This window comes from Lactuca saligna, chromosome 6 (genome assembly GCF_052625555.1).
Source record: "Lactuca saligna cultivar CGN05327 chromosome 6, ASM5262555v1, whole genome shotgun sequence".
Lineage (NCBI taxonomy): Eukaryota > Viridiplantae > Streptophyta > Magnoliopsida > Asterales > Asteraceae > Lactuca > Lactuca saligna.
Genome location: NC_136422.1, coordinates 123,968,287 through 123,993,712, shown reverse-complemented (window position 1 = coordinate 123,993,712; position 25,426 = coordinate 123,968,287). Strand labels below are relative to the sequence as shown.

General features: G+C 35.3%; 2 protein-coding genes across 2 annotated transcripts; both read right to left on the bottom strand.

Annotated features, from left to right (window-relative positions):
* Positions 1 to 990: 990 nt before the first annotated feature.
* On the bottom strand, positions 991 to 2,463 carry LOC145002871 (uncharacterized). The gene has a single exon (XM_078962056.1). The coding sequence runs from the start codon at positions 2,461 to 2,463 to the stop codon at positions 991 to 993; it is 1,473 nt and encodes a 490-aa protein (XP_078818182.1).
* A 15-nt stretch (positions 2,464 to 2,478) lies between these two features.
* Positions 2,479 to 3,432, bottom strand: LOC145002870 (uncharacterized). The gene has a single exon (XM_078962055.1). It carries the CDS (start codon positions 3,430 to 3,432, stop codon positions 2,479 to 2,481), a length of 954 nt encoding a protein of 317 aa, XP_078818181.1.
* Positions 3,433 to 25,426: the final 21,994 nt, after the last annotated feature.

The following is a 25,426-nucleotide window of genomic DNA, read 5'->3' as shown; positions in this document are numbered from 1 at the left end:
TAAAGACAACATACGTTTTTAGTGGTATTGATTTCTATGTGAAATCGAAGTAGTCATTCTATGTATACCTTGTTTTCTAATTACATAAACAAATATGAGTAACCAAACATAAAAATGTTATCTTTATGTAGAAAAAAATATTTTAGATAACTAATAAATTAAATAATATAAGTTTAAGAGTTAGGAGTTTCAAAACATTAATATTTTTATTAACCAATCAATTAAGTAACATAATTTTAAATTTTTACAATCATTATTAAAAAAACATTTAAAATATTAGATTTTAAATGAATTTTGGTTGAAGTATTTTGATCTCTCTCTCTTTCTCTCTCTCTCTTTCTCTTTCTCTTTCTCTCTCTCTCTCTCTCTCTATATATATATATATATATATATATATATATATATATATATATATATATATATATATATATATATATATATATATATATATATATATATATATATATATATATATAGAGAGAGAGAGAGAGAGAGAGAGAGAGAAATGGAAAGTATAACATATGTATGAGTTTTAATTAATTATCTTTTTGAAACGGTATAATTACAAAAAAAAAAAATATATAAATATTTAATTAAATATTTTCAACATCACCCTATATAACATATGATCAATAAATTAACCACTAAACCACAATATACAATGACTGTATTACAATAATCCAAAAACGAAGAAAATATAAAAACGAATTAGTATAACAAACTTACAAATTAAAAACTCTAATATAATAACATATATCTAGAAGTGGTCATAAGACCTCAACCCAATACAAATACATTTAAGTTTGTTTTCTTTCTGAAATTTATATATGATTTGTATGCATGCGGGGGCGGAACACAAGCACTACAAGTAGGGGGGCCGGAATCAAAACTTCATAATTAAAATATATATGCAAGTTTTATTTTGTGCAAAACTATGACATATTAAAATTGTAAACATGAAAACTAATATAAATATTGTTACATCGTTTTTCAAAGTGGAACGCGACGATCTTTTGCATTTTTAAAGTCTTGTACAATTGTGTCTAAACTAATCTTTTCAGCAAGTTCTCGTTCGAAGTGCAAAACCAATGAGTCATTCAAAAACTCGTCTTCCATTTTATTCCGTAACCTTGTTTTAATGAGGTTCATTGCCGAAAATGACCTCTCCGTTGTAGCAGTAGAAACTGGAAGAGTAAGTATGAGACTCACTACTCGATAAATAAGATGAAAGTTCGCCACTCTTTTTGTCTTTATCAACCATTGACACAATTCTGATATAGATGTCAATAGTTTATAATCTACATGTTGAACGACATCAATCTCATAATGTTGAAGTTGTATCTTCAAAACTACTTTCTCTTGTTCATTGAAATCTTCGGGATAAAACTTCTCTACTAACTTAATCACATCACCACTTCGAAAACCCTCAACGACACTTTTAGGATCTAAAGTTGTTGAAAGTCGAAGCAACTCCGTTGATCTATCATTGAATCGATGATTTAGTTCCATTAATTGACAATTAATTGCTTCATAAAATATATCCACCCAGTAATGATGCTCAAGTGTATGATCACTATGCTCGTTACGTGCTCGAGCCCCTCTACTAAAGTATGGAGAAGACATATCAGGGATATCAATGTTGCGTTCCTGACAAAATGACATAACAAGAGACAACAAACCATCCCATCTTTCATCTTTCATTTTTTGCAATAAAAATTTGGTGGATGCAACTAGCCTCAATGCATTACAAATATCTTGAGATTGTCTTTGTAAAGCTTGACAAAGTAAATCGGTAATCTCCATTATTTCTTTCTCGAGATGAAGAACAAAAATGAACTCAAATGTAGTAATAGCCTCATATACTGAATCTGCGTCGCCTTTGATTGGATCGGTGCCATCTTTAATAATTTTAAGTAAAACCTCACAAGTTGGACTAAACATTTTAATTAAGCTTGAAACTGATTTGAGGTGAGAACTCCATCTAGTATCGCCAGCTCGTTGTAATGTACCAATTTGATTAAGACCTCTACCTGTCTCTAACTCATCAATAGAAATCTTATATGCAATTTCCTCAGCTTGTGCATCTCTAAGTTGGTCGCTACACTTGGAGGAAGCACCAACAACATTGATAACAAAAGATAATCGAGTAAAAAACTTCTGTAATGCAACAACTCCTTGGGAAGCAGCCATTAATGCTAATTGTAATCGATGTGCAAAACAATGAACATAATATGCATATGGACAATCATTTGAAATCAATGCTTGCAAACCCTTGAAATGACTATTACTTGCACCATCATAGCCTTGACCACGAATTGACTTAAGATCAAGATTGTTATGTGACAATACAGAATAAATTGCATTCTTAAGAGTTTGTGATGTAGTGTCAGGTACATGAACAAGCCTAAAGAAACGCTCCATAATGAAGCCATCTTTATTTAAGAATCTCAAAACAATTGACATTTGTTCTTTATTAGACTAATCACGTGCTTCATCAACAACTAAACAAAATTTTCCTCCATTAATCTCCTCACAAATCATCCTCCTCACCCTAGTTGAGATAAGGTTTAAAATCTCTTTTTGAATTGATGGTGATGTATATAATGCATGTTTAGGAGCAGTACGGAACAATTCTTCCATCTTTATATTAAAAACGCCAAGTGCCTTCAATATTTCACGAAAATTTCCTTTGTTTATGGAATCTGATCCTTCATCGTGGCCTCTATATGTAATTCCTTGAAATGCACGTAAACGGACTGTATAAATAGTAGCCTTCAATCTCAATATATTATTTTTACGCTCCTCTTCTGTAAATGCCTCAAACACATTTCGTATATTTTGCGCCTCATTTAACAAATCATCACATGATTTTTGTGCAACATTGTGAAAAGATGTACACTCAGTCCCTATGTGATTCAAAAAGGAGCAATTTTTTCCACCAACTTTCTTCCAGTTATGAAATCCATCTATAGTAAATGCTCGTTGGCCGTAGTGTCCCATTCCAGAAGGCTTGTTGAATAGAAAACATGGAAAACAAAACGCAGCATCTACGCTCTTTGAATATTCAAGCCAAGGATATAACTTAAACCAAGAAGCTTGAAAACTACGTTTATGGGTTTCTGGTCCAGATTTTGGATATATAGAAAGTGTTTGTTGAAAGGGACCACGATTAATATATGCTCGTATAATAGTATCTCGTTGATTAATTGGATAATCATAAATTTGCTTACGCAAACCAGGATCTCGTTCTAGTGTACTAAGATCAATTTCATTATTTTCAAGATGAGGTTTTTTGAAACGGTTTTCAGTAATAGGAACATCAGGCGTGGGGGTATCTTCATCCAAAACAATCTTTGGTGAGTTTTCGGAATATTCAGTAGAACATGACTGTTTTCTTTTGAAAAATCCATCAATAGTAGATTGTTTTTTCATGTTCATATAAACTACACAATCAAATTTACAAACAATTAACAAATAGCAATAAACAAATAAAGCTTTTTTTAAAATAATATAAAACACATATAATTTTAATTAGTTAAATATCATAACAAGTGATAAATATACATACAAAAATATATGATAATATATTATATATACATGTCAACGATTCCACAAAATTTATATTTTAATAAATTAATTATAAAATATTATGTATATACATATTATCGTTCCTATGCAAATAAATCAAATCAACCCATTTAAAGTGAATAACATACTAATAAATTCTAAGTGCAAAATATATATTTCTTTAATTCAACAAATATTATCTGTCATTATGTCATAGACTTATAGAGCTTGTGTGTATGAACAGTATCAAATTCTACTTTATTGACTAAGTGAGTGTGAGAGAAAAGACATTAAATAGAAATATAAATAACAAGAGAGAGAGAGAAGCCATATACCTTAAGAAATAAGAACGGAGATGAAGAACAGGCGAAGAAAACCTTAGGGGAGGCAGCATCGGCTGAACACTCAAGTACACGGTGGTCAGCGGAGGTCAATAATCCGGCGACCGGAAAAGTGAACAAGACAATAGTCTTAACCGGTGGCGTTCTTCTGGTGAGTTTTGAAAAGTAATTTCCTGACGACTGAATTAGATTTTGGATTTTAGGTTTACAAATATCAGTTTTCTTAAACTCAAAGTTGGGTTAAATTGTTGTAAATTTGACAAGATTTTGGGGTTTTTATAGATTTTAATAGATATTTAGTTTCCTTATTTTATAAATTTCTAAAGAAACGAGGTTTGTTTTGATTTTCTTATTGATCTTCCTCAAATTTTGATTCCGGTATTCCTATCTTAGATTTGCATATTTTAAGATGTTATGTATATGTCATGATGTGGAAACGGGGGGTAAAGATATGATTCCAGTTAAATTTTCAATTGGGTAATATAGATACAGGTATTAAAAGACCCAAAAGCGGGGAGGCCATGGCCCGCTTCGGCCCCTATGAGGGTCCGCCACTGGTGATGGTGACGGTTGCAGTAGTGGTGGTAGTGGGGTGGAGGTGGCCGTTGATGGTGGGGATGGAGGTAGTAGGTGGTAGTAGCTTAGGGTTTTTAAGTTTAGAGATAAAGTGTTCTAGGAAGATGATTATATAATAACGTTGATGATGTCACACCCCAAAAACAGAACGACGGAAACGTTCTGGGGCAGAGGACGTCATGTACAGTATCACAACACAGAATAATAGTAAACAAGTAAACAACATCATCCATTGCATTAATGATAAAATTCAATACAAGTGTGTTTTGTATAGTTTATAAGACACCAAAAATATGAATCAAAATAAAAGATGAGTCTTGAATGTGCTCCATCTTCTCAAAAGCTGGCCATGGTACATGTCTACTGATGACAAGAGAATACAAGTATTTTGAAAGAGTTTATCAGCTTTAAAGCTGGTGAGTTCATAAGCATTTTAGTGTTATTGTTGGTATGAAAATGTTTGTAAGTGTTTGAGTGTATAAGTTTGTAGTAAACGTTTGTATCTCCTAGAAAGGCCTATATTTTCTACTAAAAGTAGCCTTCTACCAAGGCATCAAATGTGCTGTATGTTTGTTTATTGTAAAAGTGAGTATTCATCCTAAATGTGACTATCATTAATAAAATATAGCTTTTACATTACCTTTTATGTGAGAATATCACAAAGTAAATGCAATGGGAAAATAATAAAGTACTGTAGTTTTGTGTTATAGTAATTACTGATGTACTAACTACCTTAAACCGGTTGTTAATTAAGGTATAATGTGATATGATTGTAACCATACTTGATCGACCTAGTAAAACACGACGCTCGAAGATGTCGAAATGGTATGATATTCATCACCCGAAGACCTGCAGGTCCCACTGTAGCTAGTAGCAAGGTGTAGGATGGTCATTCCAGTAAAGATCTATACACGAATTCACGCTCTCTCCCTTCAGAAGACTCTGGTTACAAAACGAGCCATGGAAGAGATGTCATGCCACAAAGTAGTTGCTCACATTTATATTATAGTATGTATGTATTGTATGTACTAGTGTAGTGTATGTTCTCTCTGTCTAGTATGTAGTATGTTCTCTTTTTTAGTGTACTGTATGTATTGTTTCTCGTTATATTGTTCTCTATCTGTTTCTATTTATAGTAAGTATTGTTTCTCGTTATAGTATGTATTGACTCATGTATGAATTGACTATACCTATTATAGTTTACTAGAAATGTTGTTTGAATGACTTAGTAAGTTTATACACCTTTGCTACCCAAAGGTGTTGGAATTGAGGTAAAAGCTTTATATTTACACATATATACATAATATATAACTAAGGATAAAATGACACTCGGACAAACAACATGGTACTCTAAGTCCACAGCCAAACAAGGAATATGAGTTAGAGTGAGTTATCAGTCCTATGTCCTTCAAACCTTACTTATATAACTATATATGTATTGGACATGATTTTGGCAATATATAAGTTTAAATAATTAAAATCAAAGAGTTGGCAACTAAGAACAAGTTTTATAAAGAGTTTAACATGTACAAGAGTTTGATAATCATTTTGAAGTAGTTTTGTTGACAAAACAGTTAAAAGTATAGTAAATCCATTTGTTTGATAGTTATTAATCACACATGTATTAGCTAATCAAAGGATGAATAACTTAGTTGATTGAAGATTGGAGTGAAAAGTTTGATGATACTTGAGAGGATTTCTAGTTCTAGCCTTGAAGAAGTGGAAAAGTGTTAAAAAATGACTAAGTGTTGAATATATAGGGGAGAGTGTGCGGTTGGGATGGGTGTGTGACTGCACACTCTTGTGTGTAGCCGTACACACAAGTGTGTGGCCACACACTTCATATGTTGGAGTGTTTAGCCCGAGTTTGCTTGATATGCATCGAGTTATCCCATTTCTAGGCTCCTACCTTGATTGTACTAGGTTTAGAACACTCAAATAGACCCTAAATAGTGCTAAAAGATAGCAAAACGAGTCTAACTTTGATTGAATTGATCTATTATACATGATAGAAATTTCGGGTTGTCACATCATCTCCGCATTAGAGAGAATTTCATCCTGAAATTAGAGTTTAAGCAATTAAGTAGTTACAAATAACTAAGCGAAAAGATGAGGATATTTCAATTTCATTTGATCCTCGCGCTCCCAAGTGAATTCATGCCCTTGCTTAGCGTTCCAGCGAACCTTCACTATTGGGATGGAGCTTTGCTTCGTATGCTTGACCTCTCGGTCCATGATCTCTACAGGTTCTTCCACGAAGTTAAGACTCTCGTTAATCTCGATCTTGTCGAGTGGGACTACAAGATTCTCGTCCGATAGACACTTTTTCATGTTCGAGATATGGAAAGTAGAATGTACGTTACTGAGTTTGCGGGGTAGATTGAGTTTGTAAGCTACAGGGCCGATTTTAGCGAGAATCTCGAAAGGCCATATGTATCTTGGATTTAGCTTTCCACACTTTCCGAAGCGTATCAAGCCCTTCCAGGGTGAGACTTTCAAGAGAACGCGGTCTCCCACTTGTAATTCCAAAGGTTTCCTTCGTTTGTCTACGTAGCTTTTCTGTCGGTCTTTAGAGGCTTTCAATCGTTCATGAATTTGAACGATCTTCTCTGTCATTTCTCGAATGATCTTCGGACCTGTAAGAGTGCTGTCGGGAACCCGTCCTTTAGCCAACTGTATGTCACCCACCTCAGCCCAACACAGAGGGGATCTGTACTTTTGGCTATAGAGGGCTTCAAATGGAGCAGCCTTTATGCTTGTGTGATAACTGTTGTTGTAGGAAAATTCGACAAGGGGTAAGTGAGTATCCCATGCCTTCCCAAATTCGATCGCACAGGCTCACAACATATCCTCCAAGGTTTGGATCGTTCTCTCACTTTTTCCGTCGGTCTGTGGATGGTAGGCTGTACTCATGTCTAGCCTCGTTCCCAGGGAATTTTGTAGCGACTGCCAGAATCTCAAAGTGAATCTACTATCTCTATCAGAGATAATGGATATAGGAACACCATGAACTCGTACTATTTCCCGAATGTAGGTCCTTTTGAGCTTTTCCATCTTGTTAGTCTCTTTGATGGACAGGAAGTGTGCGGACTTTGTCAACCTGTCAACGATCACCCAAATGGTATCGAGACCACCCGATGTCTTGGGCAACTTGGATATGAAGTCCATAGTAATCCACTCCCACTTCCATTCGGGTATCTCTGGTTGTTGAAGTATACCTGATGGTTTCTGGTATTCTACCTTAACCTTGGCGCAAGTAAGGCATTTACTTACGAAGGTAGCAATCTCTGCTTTCATGTTAGGCCATCAGTATAACTTTTTAAGATCCAGATACATCTTATCTGAACCTGGGTGGACGGAATATCGAGTGTTGTGCGCTTCGGTCATGAACAAGTCTCTAAAGCCACCGTGTTTCGGTGTCTAGATCGGGTCCATGAGGTAATAAGCTCCGTCACCCTTGACTTCCAAGTTCTTATTCATTCTTTTCAGGGATTCACCCGCCACATTTTTAGGTTTCAAGGCTTCGAGCTGAGCCTCCTTAATTTGTGTGGACAGGTGCGAATGGATAGTCACAGTCAGAGATTTGACTCTTCGACCAGAATATTCTTTCTGACTTAAGGCGTCTGCTACTACGTTGACTTTACCCGGATGATAATGAATTTTGCATTCGTAGTCATTGAGTAGCTCGACCCACCGACGTTGCCTCATATTGAGTTCCTTCTGGTTGAATATGTGTTGCAGGCTTTTGTGGTCTATAAAGATAGTGCTTTTCGTACCGTATAGGTAGTGTCTCCAGATCTTCAAAGCAAACACCACAACTCCTAACTCAATATCATGTGTGGTATAGTTTACTTTGTGCGTCTTCAGTTGCCTTGAGGCATAGGCGATGACCTTACCTCGTTGCATGAGGACACAACCGAGCCCTTAGTTGGATGCATCGCAATATACCATGAAGTCTTCTATTCCTTCTGGGAGGGATAGTATCGGAGCAGTGCATAAGGCTCATTTCAGCTTTTGGAACGCCTTCTCTTGTTTCTCTTCCCAGTCAAAGGCCACGCCTTTCTGGGTCAATGTCGTAGGAGGTTTCACTATTTGCGAGAAGTTCTGTATGGATCTGCGGTAGTAGCCAGCAAGACCTAGAAATTGACGAATTTCTATAGGTGTCTTCGGTGCTGATCAGTTCTCAATGGCCTTGATTTTGGATGGGTCCACGTGGATTCCCTCTTCGCAAACCACGTGACCTAGGAATTCGACTCTTCGGATCCAAAATTCGCATTTAGAGAACTTCCCGTAGAGCTTCTCTGAGCGTAGTGTTTCTAAGATCAGCCGCAGGTACTTACTATGCTCCTCCTCACTACGAGAGTAGATAAGTATGTCATCAATGAATACGATGACAAACTGATCCAAGTAAGGACGACACACCCTATTCATTAAGTCCATTAATATTGTGGGCGCATTGGTCAATCCGAATAGCATCACTACAAAATCGTAGTGTCCGTAACGAGTTTGGAAGGCTGTCTTTGGAGCATCCTGTTGGGTTTTGAGCATTCTAACACTCCTAAGTGTACATGCAACCCTAAATACCTTGGATCTATGTTTTCTCTATTATACATGCAAATAAGAACATCCAAGGTATTATCCTAATCTAGCATACAAAACAATGTGTGTAACAAGATAGAATACATACCTCTTTGATGTAGAAAGTCTTCATGAAGCTTGAGTGCCTAACCCCAATAATGTGGAAGCCTCAAATGGAATCACAATCATCAAAACACTTAGAATAACTTGAGAGAGTTCTACACTTCATGAAATCGGCTAGCCCTCTCTAGAATAATCCTAGTGGCCGATTTTGTCAAGAATAGTATCTTTATATAGTGTTACAATTAGGGTAAATCCTTAATTGTCATGGCTTTCCATTTCCTTGGATCCATGGGTTCAAATACAACATGGACCATCCATGGACCATCCTATGGGTTTTAGCCCAACTTGATTATCCATGGAGCATTAGCCCACCATATAAGTATAGATGATTTACACAATCAACCCATATATTTAATTAGTCTTCTTTTGATCACTTAATTAATCCTAGATTAATTCATGATCAATACTAATTAAATAATCTTATTATTCTTATTATTAATATACTAGAACTTATAATATATTAATAACCATAAGTGTCTTATTTCTCTCATTATAGTCTATCCAAGTGCATGATGGTATGCAACCCAAATGGACCATGCCGGGTCGGGTCAAGTCTTACCAATTATAGTTATGGACGTAGACATTAATCCAATAGTCTCCCACTTGGATAAGTCTAAAACTATTATTGCGTATGACTTCAGGAACCAACTGGCAATCGTAGCTCTCAAAAGCTTCTGTCGAACTTTGACCTTGTAGATGAACTCTGACCTTGTCAATTACTTGTCCATTAGATAAGGGATCATATAATCCTCTGTTCTCATGATACCAACTGGACAAATACATGGAACAATGTCGTACTTATTTTCCAGCAATTTGTTTCCCTATTTTCGATTTGTTTGACAAAGAACTTAATCGAACACATCAATTCAGTTCTGACCGGCCGGTACATAGGTCACAACAAAATCATCGAGGGGCCCAGATATCGCTTCTATTTCTAGAAGGAATAGATAAACTTCCACTCATATGCTTGTTCTACTACTTGTTGAATTGTACACAAAGGCACGTTTTATAACATCAAGTTACTGATGCGTTTACGTGCAATCAATGCACAACCAACTCATAGGTAACAACTTATATCTCTAGGTTTGAAGATTTATATGATATTACCGTCTCACGATCACTCGAGATAAATTCCATGAAGTGATACAAGTGAGCGTGGGTTTATTCCAATACTCATAACTTATGAGCACTCATGAATGTTGTAGCAACCATTGCCATGACTAAACCCATTTAGCCATCTACAAACCCGATTCATGACAGTCTTGATTCATACCTACTTCCAACATATGAACGACTGTGAAGTGTTTAAATAACTTAGTCATTCGAAAAGAATAACCTAGCTATTTTGGAAGTCAAAACATGCAAAGTGAAACACAATAATAATCGAATCTAATATGGTCTCAGAACCCTTTTGAATATAAATAAAACCACCTTTTATTTATCACCATATTGATTACACATTATTCAATGTTTCAAATAATCAACTTAAGACTTGAATAAAAACAACAGTCGTCCCATGCTCCTAGCATGTACACTTTGTTTTTCTAAACAATAGTTATGCCATACCCCAAGTATGCACACTATGTTTGTCTATGATCCTTACATTGTGATGTAGATCAATTGAACATGATTCCAATGATACTCATTTCACAATCCCAAATCCTTATTTTAAATGTAAGAATTTCTAATTTCTACCATTTACCAAAAATCTATTAGACTTTAAACTTATATGCATTGTTCCTCTTGTAATGATTATTCACAAAGTCACCAAAACCTTGTCACTAGTCATTACAGAGTATTCCAAAGAAGGTCAACTTCTATGGAACGAAAGTCTCATATTCAAAGTACATTGCTTTGAACATCCTTCTTGCATTAAGGTTTTCTAATCTTACATAGATTGAATAACTTCCACCTATGGAGATATTTCCATAGTCCCATTTTGAATATCACTTCCGAACAAGAGTTACTTCTTTTCAGAAAATGTCAATATGGTCCTGCTAAAATTAACACTATACTTCCAATTGTCCTTGAGAAACCAACCTTTGGAAAACCTCAGATTGTCCTCAACAATTGCTTAACCACTTTTAGTCATATCCAGTTCTAGACTTTTCCCTTCTCAATGCCTTAAGCATTTGGAAAATTTAGAAAAGATGAATATTATAGCACATGCAATCGATTCTATATTCGAAGCATATGGGACAAGATTCATGATGTTTGACATAAAGACATGACACTAGACCAGTCTTTTGCTACAATATTTTTATTTGCCATGTTCTCAAAATTTAACTATGAAGAGGGATGTCGTAGTCATAATTGAATTTTGAGAACGCAATATATATAGAATTTCCTTAAGTTTGAACCATTCCAACATGAAATTCATATATATTATTGACTAAAAATGCTTAAAATCTCAATCTAAGCTTTAGAATTGAAATGAAGTATAATTTCCTCTCCCTTAATTATAACAAAACAACTTTTCAACCCCTGCAACTTCACGGATTGAAACTTTGTTTTCTATAATTAACATTGCTAGCTTGCAATACTAATCATAATAATCATGCTCCCACTAACATGATGATTATTAGCATAACACTTATGCTCCCACTAGCTCTGACATATTTCCAGAAATCTGTTGGACTTCTGAAATTTAGATTCATACATCCTTTCTTAGATAGCTCACATGTGTGTCTAAACAATTTTCAGAACTATGAAAAGGGATGCCGTAATCATAGTCTCAATTGCTTAGGCATTTGCCATTTCTCACAAGTCCATGTTAGCGTGCCGGTTAACCACACGCGCTCCACTAACGACTTTTGAAAATGCAAATAACACAATTGCTATCTACGTAAAATCTACTTAGTGAAAGCGTTTCCTCACCATCATTTTCATGAATCGGAGAGAAACCTTATGACACTTAGATTTTATAGTGTATGAGTTCCTATCCATGCGAATTTGTCAAAACCATAATCACAAGATAAGGTTAGTGACAAATTCAACCTTACATGGATTTAACTTATTCAATCTTACTTTCTTGTCACCTTGGTAGCACAAGGCCCACCAATGCTTCCAAGTTGAACTCTGATAACTCACATGCAAATTCAACTTATTTGAAGTAGGTACAGAAATAAGAATTATGTCAACACGATAGGTTGCAAACCTTAAGTCGTGTGCTAGTGATAAATTACAGGTTTCACTCTTGATTAAATCTTGAAACTCTTTCAGGATCTTTAAGGCTCCCACTGTCCCCTTGACATATAAGTTTTCCTAGTCAAGAACCATTCCTTGACAAAACAAATATTCAAGGGATAGTGCGGATTCTTATCAAGACTAACACTTCACACAATTGGTCTTAGTTGGTCTTTGTCTCATCCAAGACATCACAACTTACCAATCTCAAATGTACAAGAGTAGAAAACATATTACTCTTACATTTGACTAGTGTTAATAAATCTTCCTTTATGTCACTCAAGGTTACAATCTTGGAGTATGACTCTAAGAATTGTTTTGGAACGAAGTATGACTCATTTCCTTGATCTTAACCAATCCAACAATTCATGACCTCTCTTCTTAGCCATAACAATGCACTAAGACGTCCTTAGAGTATGAATTTGGGATATGGTTTCTAAATCATTAAGATGATCATAAAACTGATACTAAAGTACTCTCCCATCTTTTCAGATTTGAGAAACTTTTATCTTTCTGCCTAATTTAATTCTTCTCATTTGTTTTATCATACATTGTAACCTTTCCAATGTTACAGAATTATACTTAACCTTATAAGTATAATCATATTTACTAATCTTTAGTAAATCATGACAAATCAATCTTTGTGGTGGACCTTGACAAGTGCACACCCAGTGTACCTAATTCCTTAGTCCTTCAATTGACTCACATATACATGTGATCAAAGAATTAGTCTTAATTTTCAAAGATGAAAATTCTCATTCATCATACAATACAACTTGTATGATTCCAAGTTTCTATCCAATTGAAACTTGGGTGATGGAAAACTTTCTTCCTTTGGTAAATTCAGACACTACCACAAATGAAAGAATCAAATCCACTTTCCAATATTGCTATTACTGGAAACATATAAGCAACAATTTTCCACAGATGCCATTGTAAGGATATTTTTTTTAAATAAATAAAATTAAAACCCTTTTTTTCTTTTATTTTAAAACTTTGCGGAAAAATTTATCCTTACAATCCACATGAAAACCTTGTTGTTATCTATTCACAAGCAATATATTATAACTCCTAAGAAGTAGCTCAAGAATCCGATCTTCAAACTACGCAATAGAAATCCATCTACGCGATCAGATTCAGCATATTCTTTCTTTAAGTTTCTTTACCTTTTCTTTGATTCTTAAAACATCACCATGTGACCCAGTCACATCATGTATCAAGAATCTCATAATAGAAACTTAGCAGAGTTAGATAGTGGACTTTACCTGAAGTAGAGTCAAACTTATCGACTTTAACATCCTTAGGTAAATTATGGCAGCTTTGCAACCAATGCCCCTTTCTTTGGCAATATAAACATATGGACCCTTTGATAATGGTACACGGGACTATCACAGACTTAGTTTTTCTCTGTACCATTTGGTCAACCGAGTTGACTATGGCCGGTCCCTTTCCATTGGGAAGAGAATGCTTTTCTGGATTTCCTGTGTCACTATTGTCAATGTCCATCAAGTTTTGAGGAAGTTGATCTTAACAAATAGATAAAATCATTAAGGGTCTTGTCATAGTCTTTTTCATAGGTGTTCCAAAAGAACTCACTATGTGACTTAGAAAGTGATTGAACCACCAACTTTCTCAATACTTTGACACCCAACTCTCCCGGCTTGTCAATATGTGACTACATCTCCAAGATGTGACCACACCAAGACCTTTACTTGCCAATAGGGCTCGAGTGACCTTAAACTTTTTCAAGAACTTGTGGGGTAGGAGAATAATTGGATGAGATAGAGGAAGTGAAGCATGATGTTGAGGAACATCATCTTCAAGAGATTTGGGAAGATCATAAATGTCTAAACCAGACATGTTTTGGGAGATATTCATGATAGTTGATTTAAAGTCCTTAATATGACACCCAATATGAAATATTAAGGCTAGGACCCAACACAATATTTTATAATTTGGAAGAGGGATGCCGTAATCCAAGCTATAAAATATTTGAAGGTAGGCGAATGATGATTCACCAATTTCCACCATGAAAAACGAAATAATTTATTAGGTTTTAATTGGATTTGAAATTCCTAGATCTTTTGAGATTCATTGAACTTTTCAAGGGCATGTTTCAATCTCAAGTGTGCCCTCTCAAATTTTGTGACTGGGATGCCGAGGATCACAAAACAAGGTGTGAATAACCATACCAATTCACTTGGTACCCTTAATATTATCACCTAATCAATGTGCCGGTTAACCACACACGCTCCATTGATCTATGACAAACATTAAGTCACCCTTCGTGGTCCTTACTAGTCCAAGTTAGTGTGCCGGTTAACCACACACGCTCCACCAACGACTTGGTAAGGTACAAAGTGTGAATTCCATGGGCTAGCACCAAATTCACATTTTTCCTAAAGTAACTAAGATTGGGAATTATTAAGATTTTAGTTACTTTAGTATTTATCATTAATACTTTTAATGAAGGGAGAATTTAAAGTCATTGTCCTACCCGTTCGGCTAACGACCCTCCACCAGTCAAGCAAGCGGTGGGTGAGAGTGGACACCCATTAAGTCGCCATTTTATAGGCAACAACCTTATACCCACCTTATAGACCGGTTTCGTGAATGAGGCCTACTAACGGTAAAACGAATTGTTCTTATACATATATATAATAATTAACCATTAATGTTATAAATAGTATAAGTGTTGAATTTTAACTCTTTAGAATTCTAAGGGCTAACATCGAATTAAAGTATTCATAAGAGAAAACTTTTCAAATTCCAAAACTTGAGGGCAAGTTTTGAAACTATTCAAAACTAATTAATTCCATAACTTATGTGTTTAAAGTAGCTTTAATCCAAAAAACTCTTCAAGTTCCATAACTTATGGAAGACTTTAAACTAATAAGAGAATTAACTTTTCTTTATTTTTATAACTTATGGAATTAATTAAGGTTACACTTTATTTATTTATTTATTTATTAATGAAGTGACTCTTGAACTTCCATAACTTGAGGACAAGTTAGGGAGTCATAAAAAAAAAATTCAATGACACAAGACTCTTCATTTTATGAGTTTTATGAGTCTTTAATGTGACTCTTCATGTAACTTGACGACAAGTTACACAAACACATTTTATACTCAACTCTTAGATTAAAATGGATTGAAAGCCACTATTTCAATTAACTTTTCTATTAATCTAAGCAACTCATAAGAACAAGATAATTCAAATCAAACTTTTTCATGTAATTAGTCTAAACCTTAAACTAATACAAAACATGAATCTATTGACAATTACCTTTGAAAATGGATTAGCATGAACATTACCACATTAAAAACAAGTTTATAAGTTCAAAAACAACTTAGGGTAATGTTCCTAGTCCATTTCTAGCCAAAAACCTCGAAAATATGCTGTTTGGGGGTCCAACTCGTCGAGTGCATGAACCAACTCGGCGAGTTGGATCGAATTGATCAATTTTTAGGCATGGACTCGCCGAGTCCCTTTATGGACTCGCCGAGTCTGATGATCAAATAGCAACACTTTCGATTTTTTAAGCATCTATTGCAGGTATAACAAGAAAACAAGCCTAGGCTGTGATACCACTGTTGGGTTTTGAGCATTCTAACACTCCTAAGTGTACATGCAGCCCTAAATACCTTGGATCTATGTTTTCTCTATTATACATGCAAATAAGAACATCCAAGGTATTATCCTAATCTAGCATACAAAACAATGTGTGTAACAAGATAGAATACATACCTCTTTGATGTAGAAAGTCTTCATGAAGCTTGAGTGCCTAGCCCCAATAGTGTGGAAGCCTCAAATGGAATCACAATCATCAAAACACTTAGAATAACTTGAGAGAGTTCTACACTTCATGAAATCGGCTAGCCCTCTCTAGAATAATCCTAGTGGCCGATTTTGTCAAGAATAGTATCTTTATATAGTGTTACAATTAGGGTAAATCCTTAATTGTCATGGCTTTCCATTTCCTTGGATCCATGGGTTCAAATACAACATGGACCATCCATGGACCATCCTATGGGTTTTAGCCAAACTTGATTATCCATGGAGCATTAGCCCACCATATAAGTATAGATGATTTACACAATCAACCCATATATTTAATTAGTCTTCTTTTGATCACTTAATTAATCCTAGATTAATTCATGATCAATACTAATTAAATAATCTTATTATTCTTATTATTAATATACTAGAACTTATAATATATTAATAACCATAAGTGTCTTATTTCTCTCATTATAGTCTATCCAAGTGCATGATGGTATGCAACCCAAATGGACCATGCCGGGTCGGGTCAAGTCTTACCAATTATAGTTATGGACTTAGACATTAATCCAATACATCCTCCTCTAACACTCGCAACTGGTGATACCTGGATCTCAAATGAAATTTTGAAAAGTAACTCGTCCCTTGCAGTTGGTAAAAAAAATCGTCTATGCGAGGCAGAGGGTAACGCTTTTTAACCATTAGCTTGTTGAGTTCTCTGTAGTCGATACACATACGGAACGATCCGTCTTTCTTCTTCAAGAATAAGACCGGTGCTCCCCATGGTAAGAAGCTTGGTCTAATAAAGCCCTTGCTAAGCAGTTCGTTAATTTAACCGGATAATTCCTGCATCTCAGCTGGTGCTAGATGATAGGGCGATTTGGCTACTGGGGTAGCTCCTGGAACTAAATCGATTCTGAACTCGACTTGTCGTTTCGGAGGTAATCCTGGTAGTTCTTCGGGAAAGATGTCGGGAAAGTCGCGTACTACGTGGATGTTCTTCAGGTCTTTGGTTTCTTGGCTCGTATCAACAACGTGTGCAAGGAATGCACGATATTCATTACATAAGTACTTCTGAGCTTGAATACTTGAGATGATACGAAGGCTCGTGTCGGGTTTGTCGACGTAGATAATAAGAGTTTCGTTAGACGGAAGATTAAGGTGAATAGCTTTTTTATAACACATGATGTCAGCACAACATAGACTCAACCAATCCATGCCGATAATAATGTCGGAACTTTTAATTGAGACTGGCATGAGGTTGATTGGAAATGAATGGCTATCTAGAGTTAGAGTACATCCTATGTATATACTACTAGTGCTCCCAGTTTTCCCGTTATCCATTTCTACGATGAACAATTCTTTAAGTGAGCGCTGTTGTTGTTTAAGTGAGCAAATTTCTGGTTCATGAAACTCCTCTCCGCTCCACTATCAAATAGTATGCATGCATAAGAGTTTTCAAGGAGAAACGTACCAGTCACCACTATAGGGTCAACAACTGCTTCCTTGTGGCCTATAGCCAAAACCCTTCCACTCCACCAGCATTCCCTGCCTTAGGGAAGTCTCTTTTGTAGTGGCACACCTCGCCACATCCATAGCAAGAATGACCCACGTCAGCGCCAGGGACTTGGTTGATTGGCCTTGCCGGAGCTCTGCAGAATCGGACAATGTGTCCCTTTTTGTTGTAGTTAGAACACTGCAATTCTTGGCAGGGTCCATTGTGGTGGAAGTTGCATTTGTTGCACTTTGGCAAGTTTCCAGCGTACTGCTTTATCGGAGCAGCAGCGACATTGCTATCGCGACATGAACCGCCACAACCTGCTACTTTTTGGCAACTTTTTGCTTCTTCTTGTCATCCTAGAACTTCCGCTTGTTGTCAGCGGCTTTGGATTGTTCGGAGATGGCTAGGGTTGTTGTTGATGATGGGGTACGGACCCCATAGTCAATGAGTCGTTGTGCCAATCGCTTGGCACTATCATAGGTAGAGGGATTTGAAGATAAGACATTTCCCTATAATGGAGGCACCACCCCCCAGATGTACCTATCTATTTCTTTCCCTCTGTAGGAACCACGTTGGGACATAGGGCCACCAGCTCACTGAATCTGGCGGTGTAGGAAACTATGTCGGAGCCCTTCATGGTAAGGCTCCATAATTTTTATTTTAATTTATGGATCTCGCCCCACGGGTAGTATTCTTCAATCATGAGGTCTTTCAGAGTTTCCTAGCCCATATCATTTGCCACTATTAGAGTTAGTGACTTGACGTGGCTATTCCACCATGTCAAGGCTTTTTCGTCGAAGGTGCAAGCAACAAATTTGACCTTGCTCCCTACTGGGCAGGAAAAGATCTCAAAGATCAAATCCTTCTTTTCGAACCATTGCGAGAGGGGGATGACTCCACCAACCCATTTAAAGGACTTTGGCTTGCAATTGGTGAAGTCCTTGTAGGAGAACTCTCTCGAGCGCTAGAGGATTTCACCTTGAGTAGAATGAACACGTGTTCCACCTCCACTGGCACCGATAGAGTGATATTGAGCCATGGCTGTTGCCACAACCGCAGCTACTGCAACATTTAGAGCTACCGAATCGATTAGTTGAGGAGGTAGTGGAGTTGTTTCAACGATCGAGGGATTACGCCTTGTTGATTTGTGAGGAGGCATCTTTCAACTATAAGTTTAACAGATGAACATAATGGTAAGAATTCAATAATGAAATAATGATCGAGTCCCATGAACTAAATCGACATAGCTCAACAACTAAATGAGAGCATGAGTTCTAGTGATACAAGAATGAAAGCATTTGGATAAAGATTTCTAGAAGATTATATATCTGTCAATAATATTGGTATTAATGATGTGATGAGTTCGGGAAAAATAACCTAACAGTAGGTCTTACATCAAACCATATAGGGAAAAAAGTTGACAAATTAGAAGTCTAGTTAATGTACTTGCAAGACAAGAATATTTTACAGACAAGTGATTCATAAAGCACATATAAGAAAAGGCTATTCCTTAAATCAAAAGAAAAGATGTGCTAGACATCTTCTACCAGCAACGGGCATTCCTCGGGTGAGCCCTCCTATCCGCCAGTTGACGTACCACCTCTTGAAGGTGTCGCTTATGAGCTCTTTGACGAACTCAAAGTTATATGACTTCAGCTCGGGATGCAGCTAGCTGCTGCTGCATAGTTTCGTTGGCTGTTCTAATCCTTTCCATAGCCTCTTTGAGTTGGCGAATGCGAACCGTTTTAACGCCAGAGTTAGCATCAATTTCCATGACTCGGTCGATGGTTGCCTGGCCTTGCTCGACATTCCGAGCAATCCTACAGACCATGATGGGCAGGACTCGGTCAATTGAGCCTCCCTCGCTTAGATTGTAAAAGCTTCGGTATCCATTGAAGGGTAAAGGTTGACCCTGTTCATCACTCCATCGGTTCAAGTTTGTCACCCACAAGGGTGTGGAACCTTGAAATGGGGGTTGGGGGTTAAGGTTTGGGACTTGACCCTCTTGGGGTAGGTTGTTGACTTCAAGCTTGGAGTCAGAACCATCCAAAAAGCCTTGTGTGAGGTGATCATCCAAAGGGATTTGATGATCATCTTCTGGCTCTGCTTCAAGCCATCTAGCGTTGCCCTGATTTGGGAAGTACAGGTCGCCAGGAGGATGGAATCCAGCCATGATATCTACGCGAGAAAAGGGTATAGGAATCTTATAAAAATAAACGTATCACTTAAGATAATTATAAGATGATCCTTACCAGTTACTTCAATACTTGCATAGTGCATACCGGTTATATGAAATCAAAACAAGATAGACCTTCGAATAAATGACCCTAACTCCAAATCCACAACCAAACAAGGAACAAAAAGTAAAGCAAAGATCACAGATTCTAAGTCTATGACACCTTAGTCACATATAACCTTAGCATATCCATTTAGCAACTATTGACCTACTAGTAAAGACCTTTTTAGTTTCCAAATAAGTAATTATAGTGAAACAAGATACTCCTATAGTATTTTAGGTTTATGTTCTATTCTATTGTTCTCATTGTAGTAGTTTTGGTAAGTTTTTAGACTTGTTGCAACCTCACAACCATTCTTAGGCACATGTTAGTCACTCCTCGGAAAGATATAGTTGATCAGGCTATATCACTCCCAGATTTGACTATATGTCTCTAAGCCTAATTGTGTTGTTCAACAATCGTATTACTTTTGTTCTGTCCTAGTGACACTGATTTTAGTATGAATACAGGTATGTATACTTAGTTAAATATTTTATTATATAAAAGTATAAATTCTTGGTCAGAGTATTTTAATCCTGTTGTGTTTATAGTTTCTATATCTTTTATGGGTTAATATACTCGGTTCACTATAAACAATGCTCTGATACCAATCTGTCACATCCCAAAACTGGAACGGCGGAAACGTTCTCGGGCAGAGGACGTCATGTACAGTATCACAACACATCATAATAGTAAACAAGCAAACAACATCATCCATTGCATTAATGATAAAATTCAATACAAGTGTGTTATGTATAGTTTATAAGACACCAAAAATATGAATCAAAATAAAAGATGAGTCTTGAATGTGCTTCATCTTCTCAAAAGCTGGCCACGGTACATGTCTACTGGTGACTTGAGAATACAAGTCTTTTGAAAGAGTTTATCAGGTTTAAAGCTGGTAAGTTCATCAGCATTTTAGTGTTATTATTGGTATGAAAATGTTTGTAAGTGTTTGAGTGTATAAGTTTGTAGTAAATGTTTGTATCTCCTAGAAAGGCCTATATTTTCTACTAAAAGTAGCCTTCTACCAAGTCATCAAATGTGTTGTATGTTTGTTTATTGTAAAAGTGAGTATTCTTCCCAAATGTGACTATCATTAATAAAATATAGCTTTTACATTACCTTTTATGTGAGAATATCACAAAGTAAATGCAATGGGAAAATCATAAAGTACTGTAGTATTGTGTTATAGTAACTACTACTGTACTAACTACCTGAAACCAGTTGTTAATTAAGGTATAATGTGATATGATTGTAACCATACTTGATTGACCTATAAAACATGATGCTCGAAGACGTCGAAATGGTATGACATTCATCACCCGAAGACCTGCAGGTCCCACTGTAGCTAGCAGCAAGGTGTAGGACGGTCACTCCAGTAAAGATCTATACACGAATTCACGCTTTCCCTTCAGAATACTCTGGTTACAAAATGAGCCATGGTAGAGATGCCATGCCAGAAAGTAGTGGCTCACATTTATATTATAGTATGTATGTATTGTATGTACTAGTGTAGTGTATGTTCTCTCTGTCTAGTATGTAATATGTTCTCTTGTTTAGTGTAGTGTATGTATTGTTTCTCATTATAGTGTTCTCTATTTGTTTCTCTTTATAGTAAGTATTGTTTCTCGTTATAGTATGTATTGAATCATATATGAATTGACTCCTTGTATGTTTCATTGTACTAGAAAATAGTAAGTAGTATACCTCTAAACTATACCTATTATAGTTTACTAGAAATGTTGTTTGAATGACTTAGTAGGTTTATACACCTTTGCTACCCAAAGGTTTTGGAACTGAGGTAAAAGCTTTATATTTACACATATATACATAATATATAACTAAGGATCAAACGACACTCGGACAAACAACAGGATATTCTAAGTCCATAGCCAAACAAGGAACATGAGTTAGAGTGAGTTATCAGTCCTAAGTCCTTCAAACCTTACTTATATAACTATATATGTATTGGACATGATTTTGACAATATATAAGCTTAAAGAATTAAAAGCAAAGATTTGGCAACTAAGAATAAGTTTTATAAAGAGTTTAACATGTATAAGAGTTTGATAATCATTGTGAAGTAGTTTTGTTGACAAAACAGTTAAAAGTATAGTAAATCCATTTGTTTGATAGTTATTAATCACACATGATTGATATAATAATTATAATTATTCAACTTGTATTCCCCCCATAAAAGCATTTAAAAACATTTAAAAGGTTGATTAAGGGGTATGAACTCACTTGTAGTGAGTAACTCGAATGATAGATCGATATAAGATTGTTGGGTATCAATTGGAGTCTTGAGCACAAACGAATCCTATTAACCATATAATGATATATATATATATATATATATATATATATGTAAACAATTAGTGCTTATAACAACTAATTATTGAATTGGAACCACATTAGGGACTAGTAAACACTTATATTGAACTGTTACAACCATATATGATTGTATATCAGGGGTGTATGTTTATACAAGAGAGTGCATGGTCAAAATAAACAATATTTGTGTGTGTGCAGCCAAGGTGTGTGTGCAGCCGCACACTCCATATGAAATGTGCCAAAACGTATTTTAAGGCTTTAGGAATCATCAAGGAAGGTTTCTTACTTGATGCTTTAGCATTATTTGGAGTTCATTGCCATTTTTGGACCTAAAAAGGGTGTGTGCGGCCACCATGATGTGTGCGGCCGCACACGATTTATGAAGATGACAAAATCGTGTTTCTCAATTATATCATCAAGTTTTCTTAGCATATAACAAGTTATGACAAGTGTATACACGTTATAAAGGCATGAAAGGGTGATTAAGGTCCAAAATTAGTGTGTGTTCTTAGTGTTCTTAACTAAAAACAGATGTTTTCATGGAGCAATGCAAAGGGGAAGGCTAGTTAAGGTCATGTATTAGCTAATTAAAGGATGAATCACTTACTTGATTGAAGATTGGAGTGAAAAGTTGGATGATACTTGAGAGGATTTCGAGTTCTAGCCTGTAAGAAGTGGAAAAGTATTAAAAAATGACTAAGTGTTGAATATATAGGGGATATTGTGCGGTTGGGATGGGTGTGCGGCTGCACACTATTGTGTGTGGCCGCAGACTCCATATATTGGAGTGTTTGGCCCGAGTTTGCTTGATATGCATTGAGTTATCCCATTTCTAGGCTCTTACCATGATTGTACTAGGTTTAGAACACTCAAATAGGCCCTAAATAGTGCTAAAAAATAGCAAAACGAGTCTAACTTTGATTGAATTGATCTATTGTACATGATAGGAATTTTGGGTTGTCACAGATGAAATAAGGACTCGTGCCTTGAATGTATATGTGTGTTGCTTTGCTTTAAGCATCAAACATTGTATTTTCCGTGTTACGAACGGTACATTAGAAGATGCTGGTTGTTGATTGGTATAAATTGGTTTACACAGATCCCTCTTAAATAATCCAAGCCATTAATATTTGATCTAATAGTTTAAAATTCTTCTCGGAAGTTTTGAAACACAAATTTCTTCGGTTCTTATAAAATACAGAAGGGTAATATCTTTTACTTTTTCTTGGTTTAAGTTTAGGAAGTCTAAATTAATTTCTTGTTAACGAACTGTATGTAGTTTTCTCTCTAGCGTTTTGATAGTTGTGAATTTTTAGTTTTGTTTGCTGTTAATACGTGTGTATATATATATATATATATATATATATATATATATATATATATATATATATATATATATATATATATATATATATATGTTCAAATGTTTCTAGCAATTATTGTGTGAATGAATGCACCAATAGGAATTCAGAGAAAAAGAAGTTATTAATTAAATAATAAAGGGTAGTTTAATCATTATGTATGTACAATTAACTATATTCCAAAATTGTAATTCCTAAAATAATGGATCAATTTCCCTTAAATATAAGTTAAATCCCTACATCTTTTACTACGTTATCATTCATCCTCAAAATGGGTATGTCGATGTCTGCATTCATCAACACCAGAATCGTCGAACAACCCTAAAGAACCACAACTACGGGCAAATAAGTTCGTCTACTCTCCCTCCCTAAATTTGTTAACCCCTTCCCCTATCTGTACTATCGAATATCGATCCACTCCATCTTCTCACAGTTCTTAAAAAAAACCTTAAGCTATAACCTGATCAAAATCACTCAGAAAAACAACTGCAAACTTCTGGGATAATGATCGAAAAAGAAAAAAAAGCGAGACATGAGTGAGTTTAAAAGCCTTCACCAACACTTCCGTCCCCATTAGTGTTGCTGAGGAAGAACTAACTGAATAAATTAACGAGAAGTTGCAAATCCAGGTAAGCAGTAACGTAAGTTTTACAATTCTGGGCAAAAAAAATTCATAGACTAGTGATATAATTTGAATAATAGTTGATTCCTATTATTATATCATCACTTATAGTTATAATTATTGACGTTAACCCCTTTTTCTTAAACCTTAATTGACGAAGCAACCATGGATGTTAAGCTTTGCTGAGTTGATTCCTCCATGTCTTACTTATCGATTTTGCATCTAGAATATGATGTTAATTGTTTTCTAATTTTGCACCTTGAGTATATTGATTGGTTTTGAAATTGATTTCCGATTTTTCACCTTGAATCTAGTTGCTTTTTGAAATTACATATGATGTTTACCTTGTTGTTGAATCTGATGTCGATCTTGACATGTTAATCTGCAATTTAATTGTAATGTGAAAGTGTAACTTCCGCCCACCAGGTGTTCGACATAATGCCAACATTGCATCATTCTTCCTTAAACACTCTAGATATTCTTATGTGATAATTATTTCTTTTGATTTATTCTAGATATTATAAGTTATGTATACCTTAAATATTTTAAGCATTGTGGTTTACGTTTATTTATTCTATATATATATTGGTTTTATAAAATGTTCAATTCAAATTATTCTACTTATTCTATTGTATGTTGTATACTAGTTATTCTAACTACTTTATCTTATGTTTTATGTTTTGTGTTGAATATTCTATATACTATGTTGTTGTTCCTTTTTAGTTGTTGCACAGAAAGTACAGTGGGAATTTCTTGGTTAATATGTTGGGAAAATGGAAGGAATCTGAATACTCTGGTCAATCTGTTCCAGTTGGTGGTCTTGCTTATTATGTTACTGCACCTTCTCAAGGTAATGGTTGACTCCATTCCATATTTTCATTCCATTCAATTCACATTCCTTGATTTGTGATGATTTATTGTTTGTTTGCATGTGAATATCATCATCAACTTGGCTAATATGACAGCAAATCCCTTCCATGTTCTTCCTCTCTCTCTCTCTCTCTGTATATATATATATATATATATATATATATATATATATATATATATATATATATCTTTTTTAATATTTTAGTTAATTGAGTAATACTTAAAGGTTTGCAAACTTTAGCTTTAAATGATTTCAAACTTTATAATTTTTGATTTTCACCTACAGTAATATAACTTGTTTGCTTTA